Genomic DNA, 14,234 nt, shown 5'->3' on the forward strand with positions numbered 1-14,234 from the left:
ATCTCTGAGTGGTGTTGACCAGCATGCAAGCAATAGCTTCATTTCCAAATTCAATCTCAAACAAACATTAAAGCACACACACATTAAACGGTAACACTAACAAGTTTTTGCAACAAAAAAGACACTGAACACAATCTACCGGTCACTACAAGATCACCACTCACCGATGCTGTAAAATCTGAAACTTGTGGTTACTCTCGCATGTTATATAGTTAAATTATCAAACTCACACTGGGGCATGCATACCATGTGTCTTAGCTTGTGAGTGATAAGTAAAAATGAATAAATAAATAAGGCTCATTAATATGATTTGGCATATTCAACACTCAATTTACAGCAACAGCAGTGTATTATAGTGGTATGTATTATATATGGCGCATGTTCATATTGGTCCATCATATTGGCTACCATCTCAACATCGGGTAGATACCAATAGTGTGTTTAAAGCTATTATTAGCAGATTCAGGACAAATGGATACATTTAATTAAAGAATCACCTTGATGTGGCTGAGTGGGCCGATTTCTCTTTCAGGGGAGCAGGGGATTTCATCCAGCCCACTGGTGTTAATCTTCACAAGATAGAGTATCCATTTCTCAGCAGAATTCTCTTTGGGCCAATGGATGTTCAGGGCTGCCCTGCCAAATGATTTCAGTGGCTTGCCTAAATTAATAATCTGCATAATAAGAAGAGTCCATGTGTTAGTGTTATTTTAAATCAGTGAAGGGTCCAACCTGTTCAGAATAAATCATGTTTTCTGTTGACCATACCCATTAGTCAAACTATAAAATGTAACCAAATGTAACCCCCCCACCCCTAATAATTCAGCCATATTCATTCATTTCTAAAATACCTAGAAAAATAATTATCCTCATTTCCTCCACTGCAAGCTCATTTCCTCCCAGCAAAGGTTATATCGATGAACAGCATGGTACCGTGGAAGTAAATGGTTGGCATTTATATAGCACCTGTACAAGCGCTGTACAATTGATGCTTCTCATTCGGTTTCAAGAAAAGGGGCAATACTTAAGGGGGTGAAAGAATTTCCATTCTTCCAAAAAAAGTTTCTTTGATGATGCATTTCAAATTCCGAATTCAGGGAAATGTCTCCAGCTTAATGGTTTCCTGGAAATTATTCCAAGCCCATTGGTGCAAAGTGAGAAAAGGCCGCTTTACCAAAATCAGACTTAATCCAAGGCACATGGAGTACCAACATTGTGGACCTAGTGTGGCAGCTGTTAGATGAAATAGAAAGCATGTTACAAAGACAAGGAGGGAGCTTACCAAGAATAGCTTTATAAATAGATTCATATGAAGGTTCCTAGCAGCTTCAATGAGGTCCTATCTGACAACTTATAAAGAGTAGAATAAGTGCATGATCAGCATTTAAAACAAAGCATAAGGATGCATGATAAAAGGAAATCCATCTTGCCTAACAAAGAGGAAGCATGCATATATGGGATATCACCATAGTCCATTACAGCCAGGAACGCAGATTAGACAAATCTCTTGACATTTATTGAAATTAAAATAAAAACCAAATTTGTGAGGAACCAAATGGAAAGGCTTTATAGCGTTTCAATCCTCAAAGATTACATTAAATGTATATGATGGCTGCTCCAGTCCAGGACTATATGCATTTTGATCAAATAAATAATCAGTGTTCTGTTTTTCACAAGGCTTTGAATATGTACAGTGGGCATTTGGACACCCCTGGTTTAAATATCTGTTACAATGAATCTGTATGTGATCAAAAGCAAACCTGAACTCTAAATGGTGCAGTTAAACATGAGACCTTTCTGCAAATTTTAAAGCAAGATTGCTCCCCCCCTTTCATGTTTGTACTGTTTATAAATGAATAAAAAAATGGAAAAAGGCCCTGTGCAAAAGTTCTTTGGACCCTTTTGAATTATTCCGTTTCTTTTTAAAAGATGATTGCTAAGGCCCAGTCCCAGGTGATTTACTTGTTAGGGCTTCAGTTAATCAGGTGAGTATAATGCCAGAGCAGACAGGTCACAGACACAGGTCACAGACACAGGTCTAGCTGTTCACAGGACAATACAACTACTTTAAACAAAAGACCTACCGTAAATCCTCAAATTGTGTCCGGGGTCTTTTATTTACTTAGGCTGCACAAAGCACAGGCCTTTATTTGGGGCAGGCTTGTATTCGAGGCAGGCCTTTATTTATTATTAGGCTTCTGTTGTAGAATTTTATTCTTAGAAATAAACTAAAAGGCTACACTTAAAGTGGGCCAACACTGTTCAACACTTCCTGTAACCGTTCAGAAATCAATTGGTGAAGGCTAATCAGGAAACACCGTTTGGTAAGTCATAGTGTCAGTTTTAACAGAATATTGCAAATATTCTCAAACGCAATAAATCACATACAAGTCCAGAATCCATAAAACAACAACTTGCCAGACACGCCTTCAATAACGTTTTATTATGACATGCGTTTCGTTTGGAGCAGCATACCGGTAGGCTATCAAAAGATTTTCGCTTTGGTTAGGAATTTAATTTACTTTTGGACTGTGATTCTATTGCTAAATGTTGGGCCTGATGGGCACTGAAATCTGGGGGGTATTTGATGGTTCACTGTTAAGTTTTATGAAGTTGAAAGAGTGTCGGGATTTCCACCCGTCTGTTTATTGCGAGCCAAGGAAGCCGCGTTCATTCATTCATTGAACGTGCGCTGTGCTGTAAATACATGGAAACCTTATTGTGTAGCCAAGTAGCCTAAATTGAGTAAATTTTTGATTTTGCCTGATTTACTTTTTATTAGATTTGTAGGCTGGAATTCCTTGCGGCAACAATTATGTTTAAATGTATACTGCTTCAGCCTTTGGCAAGCTACTTAGAAGGGGGCGGCAAGCGACTGGTAGCTTGAGAGCAACGCGTTGGAGACCCATGGTGTAGGACAACAACTTTTCATTGGCAACAGTATTAAACCAACCAACAATATAAAATATTAAGAGCTCTTTTATTTAATTGAGTTAAATCGAAACAATGTCTTCTAGTGCTCATGGACTGATAGCCCTACTTGTAGGCAATATTACCCCGGCTTGTATTTGGGGGCCGGCCTTTATTTGTCTGCCACGCCCCCGGCTATTATCCGAGGCCCGGCTTCAAATAGAATCCCGGACACAATTTGAGGATTTACTGTACTTGGCACAGTTGCCAGAAAGATCAACCTCAACAAAAAATTAAGCGCCTGAAGCATGCAAAAGAACACGGAGAAGCCTGAAGCCTTTGGAACAATGTGCTTTGGATTGACAACCAAAATTGAACCCTTTGGCCACCACCAAAGAAGGTATGTTTGGAGAAAAGAGTGAAGCCTTTGTAGAGAACAACACCTTGCCATTATGCTTTGGGGTTGTGTGGCAGGAAATATTGTGCAAGTGGATGGAAGAATGGATTCCACAAAATAAAGAAATTCTAGAGGCTAATGTTCAAAGGTCAGTCCAGACATAGAAGTTGAAGAGAGGTTGGGTATTCCAGCAAGACAATGAAGATGAGGATTTTCTTTCCATCAACTGGATGCAATTGCAGGACGACATGAATGCAACAAGAATATCACGCTTCGAATACAGGTTCAGGGTCTTACATTTTGATTGGAATTAGCTTGCTACGCAATTCACCTTATGCACAAGCTGGTGATTTTTTGTGATCCGACTTAAACCAGTGTGCTACGGGCCTCAACGCATCAGTGCTAGTTTTCCCGACTAGGTCTCGTCAATCGCTCATTTGTCTTGTAATATCTGAATATCACGTGTTCCAGTTATCAAAAATAGGCAGCCCTGTGCAAGTCAAAACTTTAAACACCAGTCACTTGCTACCCATCACGCCATTATTAATAGTCGTGATATGAGTCTTCACAACAGAGTTGATATCTGCAGTGTGCAAGTTCTCTGCCATCTCTGCCTTTGTTTGGAGAGTATCCGATTCTGTGGGATGGTTTTTCAATCTCTGAGAGCATGAGCATGATGATGGCACCTAGAAATGTGAAAAGACATCTGTGGTACCATACATCAATGTACACTTCACCGGGAGGTGAAGGTGAAGGAGCCATGTTTTAAGCTGCTTTGCTCATCTCCTCCAATACTGGGCAAGGAAGCAGCTTACAACTTGCCACCTTGCCAAGGAGAAAGGACACAAAGATAGGTTTTCAGGGCATGGAGGAGCATGAAGGAGAAGAGGAGGATAGATTCTCAATTTGGTTGCGAATTGTAGGCTATTTCATTTATCCAAGTTAGCTAGGATACACGGTCTACAACCTGTCCCCCGGTGGCCTGAGGAGATCTATCGATCCGGAGAGTGACATTCCTTCTCCAAGTCGGATCACCTCCTCTTTTAACCGTGATTCTGAGGCAATTGGGTGCTATTGCATGCATCCCCCCTGCAGAGTCCCTCCCCCCACCCCTGGATTCCATTGCAATGAGTGAGTTATCCAAAATGTGGGACCATTTTTGGTTGAAAACGAATTTGCCCTCCTTCAATCCCACAACCTCCCACTATCAAAATTTGCCCTCCTTCAATCCCACAACCTCCCACTATCAAAACAGAAATAAGGATTGATGCTAAGGAACAATCTTTGAAGAAGCTGGTGTGTGCACTGAAACATTACCCTGAATTCATATTCAATCAGACTGCCAATTTCATCTTCTGTTTTCATGGCCCGCTCTCCCTTCACTTCTCCTCCAAAGTAGACCTGTGATGGTCGCGCCACGCTGGTGAACACCAAACACGCAGATAAGTGTCAAGAGATGCGGAACTCAGACAACAAACCAGACATCCCTTCCAGTCTCGTTGGGGCCGTTTGAGAATAGGAACAACAAATGTGACCTGCTCTATCGAAATCAGTCTTAGAAACAATTTGAGGAGAACGGTATAGTTCGAAAGCTTACAAAGTTATCTCTCCAGCTGATCATTTGTGACTGGTGAACAGTGAAAAGGTGGCTAACCTCCCAACAATGCTTAACAAGTGTTATTTTCACTTTGACGTCTTGTGTTTAAAAGCTTAAAAACTATATTTGTACTCTGAATCTGGCATTCAGACATGCAGATTATGAAAGCCAAGATGTTGTTCTACAAACTGAAGATGAAACCCTAAAATGGCCATCAATTTATGTGAAATTGACTGTCACGACTTAGAGCTGATTATGATAGAATGGGTCACATATTTGAATGAACTCACCCAGAAACTGATAGCAGCAGTTCAATGACCACAATTGCCCTGGCTTTTACTGGGACAAGATTCTTCTGTTCACTGGTCCTGGAAGAATAGAAGACTACTTGTACACAATGCCATTCTCTGGCTATTAAACACCAATGAACCAAGGCCAACTCAAAAACCAACTGTCATTGACCATCATGACATGGTCTTAATCAGTAAAACAGTTCAGGAGCCACTTACGTTTCAAGCTGAAGGTTGAGCTCAATTTCCTTGGTGTTCAATGAAATGCCAGCAGTACCCAATATTATGTGGAAGGTAACCTGAAAACAAGGTTCAGAACAATGTCATTTGAATGTGTAAAATGTTTTTTTATTTTTATATATTATTATTATTATTATTATTATTAATAATGTTATAATAAGAAGAAAAATGAGTAGATAACAGGATTAGAGCAATCTGTTCCATGCATTACCTCGGAGTCGCTCTTGAGTGGATTACCCAGCTCACATTCAGCCTGTGATCCATTTTTATTTGCTGCACAGGTCAACTGTCCCACAGAGAAACAAAAATAAATTAAAGGCCCGTTTAGCACGAAGATGTCACGTGTACAGTGCTGTGAAAAAGTATTTGCCCTCTTCCTTTATTTGGACCCAATAGAGATGCTGTGGCAGGACCTGAACCAAACAGTGTCCAAAAACCTACCAATGTGTCTAAATGAAAGCAGTTCTGTAAAGAGTGGGATACAATTCCTCCACATTGAGGTAATAGACTGATAAATATAAAATGGAAAGAGTTTGGTTGCAATAACTGCAGTTTAATCCTATAAACACTGCCCCCCTTGTGGTTGTCGACGTCCCAAATTATTGTTGCGTTCATATTTCTAGAATAAAAACTGTGACGTAATAAAACACAAAATGGCAATGCCAGATTGTTAAGGAGAACAGTAGTTTAGATGCTCATCAGCCTCTTATCAGGCATATTCTAACAGTCAGGGGCGTGCGCAGGACTTGTAAATCAACCTCTTATGGGGAGGCAGTATATTGAAAAGGGCTCATTTTGAAAGGCAAGGGTTATAAAAATGGTTGAAGAAAGCAGTGTCACTCATTGTGCCCACACACACACACACTTATTTCAAGTACATTTATTCTCACATTCAATGTTTTTTTAATTTTTTTATGAAGTACACTTATTTTGTAAATTACTGTAAATAAAATCAGCAATACATTTTTACTTAAATTAATCTAAGCCTAAAGGAACGAGTGTCATTCCATCACTTTCACTAGGGTATAAAAATTACATGACAGGCATGCAAAACAATGAGTACCAAGTTCTGAAGTAGTCAGCCATAGCTGACGAGTATCCAAAAGGGGAGTGGGCATACAAAGTACGAGCATTCAAGTTTAGTAAAAACGAAGCTTTTCAGCTGAAGATATGATTTTATTGGCTGTACTGCCTGCGTCCATAGGCCTTTCATCATCTGAAGATCGAGACTGCTGCACATCTAAGACTGACCAACCTATTGCTGACTGTGGAGCTAGATGATCGAAGTTATCCTCACCAACTTTGACATACAAATTACAATTTCATCATTTCTAGTAATAATTCTGTCTTAATCCGTTTAAAGATTGTCCATCCTCACCCTTCCAATGAAAATAAGGATAGGTTAAAAACAGCATTATCCAGATAAGTACAACATTTGAAGAGATCAAGCTTTGGGCATGATGGAGCGGTAAAAAGGCAAAGTGAAGATTGCACTAGAACAGGGAAAATGGGGAAAGCTGACTAATGCATTTCTCTTTAGGTCTACTACCAGTATATTGCCAATATTAATGCAAACGTTATTCTGAATGCTAGCCAACTAAAGCAGTAGTTGCATAGCTAGGATAGTTTCCCTGATGCATATGAAAATTTTTCAGTCAGCATTTGCACAATTAATTTTCTATGGAGGCTGCATAATTGACAATTTTCATTAGAATAACTGTGGTTCAGACAATGGCGAGTCTGCAAGCAATATTATCTAGCATAGAAAATAGGTAAGCTACTAGGACAAACTGTCTAAAGAACATGGCGTTTATCTTTGGAACTTCAAAAATCTAATAAAACTTAACCTACCACCAAAGGCTCAAGAAGCAAGTGCGTCTCAGTCACTTAGCTTAAGCTTTGCTTATTAGCTCTCAGAGAATCAAGCGGTGCTTTCCGGTTGTTCAGAAATTCAGAGCACTGACCATGCACCGGATGCTGAGAGATAAAAAGAACGCACCCAACAGCTTTGAACATGCTCTGGCTTATGTGGGGTTTCCAAGAGGACTGGAGTAAATAGGCGGCCTGATGATTTAAAAAAATAATAAAATACCAGTGCAGTAGTCCGCTATATAGCCATAGCCCAGCTCTTGTGGAACTTACTGATGCAAAGTCCCTTTGTCATCCACCAGCATGGGGAAAGCCAAAAAACAAGACACAGATGCTAATTGACCGTTAAAAGGTACAATAGGTCATTTCAGTCTTAACGGTCAAGAGAAGAATTGCAGCAACAAACACCCTCAAATCACAACACTGTTTATCGCTCCCCTTCTCTGTAAATGCACTGATGTTGAAACCCCCGTCCTCACGCCTGTGGAAACTAGAAGCAATTTTCAACCAATGAACTTGAATTACTGTACAGGTATACAATGTTTTGGTAAAGAGTGTCAGTCCATCAACGGTATATTTTGAAACCCGAATTTAAGGACTATAAACACAGACAGAGGGCTTTACAATGGTCTTGTACAAAAACAAAACAAAACTCCTACCCATTGTACCTTTAACAAACGGTTAAACATTAATTAGAGCTGTAAGGGCAATAGATCATACAGACATTGGTTGCATCTACAGGTCACCAAGTCTCAAAAACAATCTCCATATCAACAAACTCTTGGGAAGGGTTGCCCTTACTTAGCACAAGAAACAAGTCCAAGTGTCTGGAGTTTACCAAGCTACATTGAATTTATGACTGGACCAGAGATTGCTAAGGTCAGATGAGACCAAATAGAATTTTTGGCCATAAAAGTATGTTTTGCAGCAAGCAAGGAATACATACAAGGACCAACCACTCACACCTGTCAAATATGGTTAGTCATTAATGTTTTGGGATGTTTTTCTAGAATTAATTCCACAAAGAACCTGGAAACTGGCAGAAAACCTGGTTGTCTCGGCTACAGTAGGTGGACTTTTCAGCAGGACAATGACCCCAAACAACCATGTGTGTGTGGATTTTGATGTACAAGTAAAAACAGCATCCATGTTCAGCAATGGGGATGTCAGTCTCCAGTCTCATAAGCACAAGCATATTAAGATCATTAAGAATATTAATGATCTTGAAAAGTTCTATGGTGGAATGGTTAAAGATCCCACCAAATGGGTTCCCCAACTGGATCTCAAATTACAGAAAATAACTCCCTGCAGTCATCTTTGCCAGGGGTGGTTGCACAAAGCATTAAACCAGGGGTGCCAATCATTTTGAAACCTGTTTTTTGGGGTAATGCATTTTAAAAAAATGTAAGGCCTGAAATTCCAATATATTGGATCAGATATTAAATCCCAAATTTCAGCATTGCCATATGACCCAAAAATCTATATGATATGGGCGTTTGATATATATATTTTTTTCTCATTAATATACAGTACGGTGCAAAAGTCTTAGGCACCTGTATAACATTCTGTACAGATAAGATTCTTTCAAAAATAATTCAATGAAAGGTCCTAAATAAATGTACTATACATTTTACATTACATTTTAGCAATTTGGCAGAATAGTTACTGAATGTGTGCTTATTCAGGTTCCCCTTGTCTAATGGTGTGACAATTCAGTGCAACTAAAATGCAATAATAGAAGAAATCAGGAAAGGGGCAAATACAAGTACATGGCACTGTGTATGTAGGGCAACAAGATGCAGACTCACCGTGGGAGTTGGTGAGCGAAAGGCAGCGTATGACAGAGCATCGGGGATCATTACAATCAGCTTGGCTTCATGGGCATCATCGCCACCATAATTCTTCACAGTGATTTCCAGAGCAATGTCCTTCTGGTCACTGAGTGATATTTTCGGGACGCCGTCCGTCCTGTAAGGCAAACAAGTCAGCATTTCTGAAAACCAACACTATGTGCTTATGATGGGCAGTTATAGCAAAGTTCCTTTCAGGTGAATCACTCATTTACATGCTACTCACACAAGCAGTGGATGGAACACATCTTGGTTGGGTTCTCTGGAACAGAACTTGTACTGCAGCTCCAACTTACTCTGGCAGATGTTGTCAGTCCCACAGCCTTCCTTCAAGAAGTTGACCTGGAACAGTTCATGAATGAACAGTGTTAATTCACCATTTAAATTTAACTAGAAAAATACCAGAACTGTTGAGCATCTGGTATTTGGGTAATTCAGCAACACAAAAATGAGGACATACTGTAATGCCCATGCACTGAACTGAAATTTTAAAAACAGGTTCCCTTTCCAGCAGTGGTTACCTCAGCGGTAGTCTTGCTTGGCTGGTTGGAATTGAGGATGGGTACCAGCTCAGGGAGAGCCCTCTTCCTGCGTTTGGCTTTCAGGATGGCCACAGACACCTCGATGGGAATCCCACGTAGCTTATCCTTGATACGGTCCTAAATAAAGCAGAAGACCAAGCAGAAAAGGCTTACTTATTGGTGCACAGGGAAAAGAAATGAAGGAAAGCCTCCAATTGAGCGCCATTTCAGTATCTAGCCACAATACCTGCAGTTTCAGTTCAGTCTTGACGCATTTCTGTGTGTTCTGCCCATTGAGCTCCAAGGTCCCCGTGGACTGGTAGTCCTGGTCCGTGCTCGACTTTTTGTGGAATGTGACTCTGGAGGGCAAGCCCAACTTCCTCCTCTCAGACTCCGCCTCAAATGAATATTCCAAAGCTTTAAGGAAATATTTTTAAAATGTCAGCCTACCACACAAGCACCAGCAGCTGCTTTGCACATTTTCACAGCAAGATTCACTTACTCAGTCTGGGGCTGTAGGAACTTGGGTTTGCGGTGTAGGCAAAGCAGGCTTCCACTGACAAGCTGCGAATAGCAAAACAGGAAAATGGTGGCCAATGGTGGCCGTTTATCCTGAACAGGGTTGCAGGGGGCTGGAGCCTATCCCAGCATACATTGGGCGAAATAATTTGTCCTTAATACATTTTTTTAAATTTTTTTTTTAATCATGTTATCCATTTCAAGGATTTCAGCAGCAAAACGATGGTATATCTAGTGTGTGAATATAACGATGGTATAATATCTATAATTTCCTCCATTACTGCATATTTGTCACTGTCTAATATAGCATTTTGTCTAAAGATCTAAAATCATTCAAAGGGAACCTGAACACAACATTTCAGGGGGCCAAGCACCCTTTAGCACATTCTGTTATACAATAGGCACAACTTAAGGGCTTAAAAACCACCTTTGGGAGTATGTAGTACACACAGATCTGGATTGTTGGTAATCTGGCATGATTCAAGTATTATTCTGGACATATCCATAATATATCCACTGCTGGAATGCAAACTGACCAATGGAGACAATAGACAGGACTTACCTGTTGTATAATATATAAACATTATACAATTATACAGTAACATTTTATTGCCTATTTAATTTTATTTACAATAATTGTTAGGCGCCCCAATAGTTGACACCTATGATTCGGTCAAGAGAGGAATTGCAACAACAAACAACCACAACACTGTTTATGCTTCCCACAATCAATTAATATAACGCGTAATAAAGCGTTATTATAAAGTTCAGTGTTCTCGTGCACTGTTTTTATGAAATCTTGACTTTGGTGTGCTACATAACACTATATTTTTTGTCTTTGAAGTTTTCACTTTAGCTAACCAACTATATTGTGAGCAAGCAAGTTATTTGGCTACGTAACCAGTTGGCTATATAACTAAGCTAGTCTACCACAAACAATGCAACTGTAACTTAGTTTGAGAGATATAATGGTTCACCTAAACACGGATGATTGAACACGTAAAGAGATGAAAGGAACGTGTAGCTGCTCAAATTACACTCCAGCCACAGGATCACTGAAACTCTGTATACTATTGCTTATCTAGTTAGGAAACAATAACAGTTCGCTATCAGTAACAAGAAAATTAGCTATTACTAGTCAGCTTTTTACAAATTTACAAATATCCACCTGAAGCACGCTTGTGCAATTGCTACAATGTTCATATTGCCTATATTGTATCGTAAGTGGATATCGGTTAATTTGTCAAAGTAACTGTAAGGGTAATTTTCTTAATTTATTCTTAATTGACAATGTGTGTTAAAGACAATCACGTGATTACAAATAACCTTTCAGTGATAATCCTTATTACTATTAGACCACTTTCTAAATTAACTGCTTATTAACTGATTCTATGAGTCTTTCTCTGTCTCTCTCCAGCAGACAGACAGCCTTTGACCTTAATGTCTCTGCTTCTCAGCTAGCACATTCTGGTCTTACAGCAAGGTCAACAAGGGGTATTCAGAAGACAAAATACTGATAAATTTTCATGGCCAGCTTCATGTCTTTTTGTTTTGGTAAAGCCCCCCCTTTGGGAAAAGTGTGTATAAGAGTCTTACTGTGTCTGATGCAAATCAGAAAGCCAGTAAGCTCTCACTTTCTGTCATTTCTTTGCAAATAAATACGAAAGTTAAACTGAAGAATAGCTATTGTTGTTTTTCACTGGATCTGTTTCATCAAACGATGCTCACCTGTGAAATGTTAAAAAGGGCATTTTCCCCTAACAGTAACTATAGCTAATTAGCTTGTTGCTACCGATAACAAACTGGTATTGTTTTAGAACCATATACTATTTGCTTATCATCCAAGCGAAGACTACACATCTAGTTATAGAGTTGCAGTGATTGCTTGTCTGGACTGCAATTTGGGCACCTACACGAACAAACGGCAATGCCATTGGCTGTGGCAATTAGAACCAATTTTCAACCAATGAACTTGGAATTGTTGTACAGCTGAACAATGTTTTTATACAAAGTGACAGCCCGAATTTCAGGACTATAAACACAGGCAGAGGGTGAGTCAACATGTCAGTGAGCCTTTTTCAATGATAGGAAGGGTCCCGTAACAATATTTTAACACAAATCTTACCTAGTATACATTTAAGCGAAAAGTGACAAACTGGGGGAAGAAAAAACTAATAAAAAAGTATAGAAATAAGTATAGTTTTCCCATACGTTTGAACATAAATTATTATCTATGTTGGTCATTATTATGCAGGCTTTTTTCTTCATTTTTATTAAGGGTGCCAATAGTTCTGGAGCCCATTGTATCATTTAAAAAAAAACGCTTAAATATAATATACATACCTAGAGGTCTTCGTCAGGTCAATTTCCTTTGGCAGGATTTTGACACTTTTCTGAATGTTTATAACTGGCTTAGCCCTGAAACGTAAAAAAAGAAAGAAAAGTGTTTGACAAAATAAGACAATAGCCATTTCTTTATTCTGCATGCAAAGACAAGAAAATTACCTGTATAGAAATACAGCATCTGAAAGTGACCCGATGGCAAGATCAGGATAGGAGTTCCTGTCCAGATCCATGTTCCCAGCCAAAGAGTATCCAAATAATTTGATATCAGAATCACCCTCAAGTACCTAATAACAAAATTTGTTTTTTTAGTAAGTCAATGCATCGGACAGCCTTGTTAAAACTCTTGCCATGCGCTTTCCTGGGCTGAGATCCATATTCTATTGTACTGGACTGAATCTCATGGCTTCAGTAATGCAGTAATTAAAATCTTGTGCTGGATCAAACCCACACTCAGAGGGAAGCGCTGACCTGTGCTGGCATGGTGTTGATTCCATCAGCAGTGCCATGGTAAATGTATACTTTTCCTGCTCCAGCACCATCGTAAGGGGCTCCAACAGCAATATCTGTCAAAGAGAGCATTTATTAATTCTCTCCAATAGTAGATAATCTTTTGAAGACCATTTCTTCTGAGTTTCAAGCAATTGTGCCACATGGGCTCCAGCTCTACCTACACATAATTCCCACAGGCTAGTGACTGCTTTTCATGCCAAACAATTCTACAGCAGGATGAGCCTCAAATGTAGGACAATCATATCAGTCTCTAACAATAACTGGTAGCCCGTGAGCACCTGGGGTATAGTTAGAACTAATGTAATGAAAACCCAAGAAACCCAGGCCAATTTAAACCAAATCCAGACTCCCGTTAATTTTGTTAGTTGGTTAGTGACACGGCGCTGCCTTAAGGCTGTCTCTGCTATAAGACTACTCAGAACTTCAAGGTAGAGCTGGAAAATCCAGGAGTCAGAAAACAAAAGTCCTGCCACTCACCACTTCCACCCATGTACTCAGCCAGCTGATTTCACCAATTATTTCTACATCCTGAATATGTGCCAATTAGCCTATTCAGATGATTTTAATAAAATGCTGGGGAGCATTTTTACTGATTTTCCACATCTCCCTCCAAGGCAGAATCCTCATTGGTGCCCACCTTCATACGAGTCCTGGTTAATATCCCCAATGTTCTCGACTGCCAGTCCAAACATGGAGTCCTTGGTTCCGTTGAGACGGATGGGCTTAACCGTGTCCCACTTCCCACCCTTATTGATGTAGATGTACACAGCTCCTCCAACTTCTCCATCTTTCATGAAATACTGGGGGGCGCCTACAGCAAGATCCTGCCACCTAAAAAAAATAAAAATGAAAGCCAACGCAAAATTTACAGTCTCTTAAAGGGGCAGTTCACTTAAATTAAAAAAAAAATTTTAATTTAAAAAATGTTGCAAACCATTTTCTGGAAAAAAGTAAAACAAGTGAATGAATTTCAACAATTTTATTTCTAAATTATATTGGTTTAGTTAGGGAGCGACTTGGCTCAGGTGGCAAAAGCAGTCGCCCGGCAGTTGGAGGGTTGCCGGTTCGATCCCACCCTGGGTGTGTCGAAGTGTCCCTGAGCTGGTTGGTACCTTGCATGGCAGCCAATCGCCATTGGTGTGTGAGTGTGTGTGAATGAGTGAATGAGAAGCATCAATTGGACAG

At 39.7% G+C, this 14,234-nt stretch overlaps 1 protein-coding gene across 1 annotated transcript in view; it reads right to left on the reverse strand.

Annotated features, from left to right (window-relative positions):
- LOC133124108 (integrin alpha-6-like) overlaps window positions 1-14,234 on the reverse strand; it is a 38,533-nt gene that overhangs the window by 3,832 nt on the left and 20,467 nt on the right. Inside the window, exons 7-20 of the mRNA XM_061235007.1 lie at window positions 13,687-13,880; window positions 13,008-13,102; window positions 12,699-12,823; window positions 12,537-12,611; window positions 10,177-10,238; window positions 9,922-10,091; window positions 9,675-9,812; window positions 9,380-9,495; window positions 9,112-9,271; window positions 5,646-5,720; window positions 5,414-5,493; window positions 5,195-5,272; window positions 4,625-4,727; window positions 498-674 (exon numbers count right to left, since the gene is read on the reverse strand). Of these exons, the coding sequence (XP_061090991.1) occupies window positions 498-674; window positions 4,625-4,727; window positions 5,195-5,272; window positions 5,414-5,493; window positions 5,646-5,720; window positions 9,112-9,271; window positions 9,380-9,495; window positions 9,675-9,812; window positions 9,922-10,091; window positions 10,177-10,238; window positions 12,537-12,611; window positions 12,699-12,823; window positions 13,008-13,102; window positions 13,687-13,880 (1,648 nt within the window). The remainder of the gene's footprint in view (window positions 1-497; window positions 675-4,624; window positions 4,728-5,194; window positions 5,273-5,413; window positions 5,494-5,645; window positions 5,721-9,111; window positions 9,272-9,379; window positions 9,496-9,674; window positions 9,813-9,921; window positions 10,092-10,176; window positions 10,239-12,536; window positions 12,612-12,698; window positions 12,824-13,007; window positions 13,103-13,686; window positions 13,881-14,234) is intronic.

Source organism: Conger conger, chromosome 3 (assembly GCF_963514075.1).
Source record: "Conger conger chromosome 3, fConCon1.1, whole genome shotgun sequence".
NCBI classification, from domain to species: Eukaryota; Metazoa; Chordata; class Actinopteri; order Anguilliformes; family Congridae; genus Conger; species Conger conger.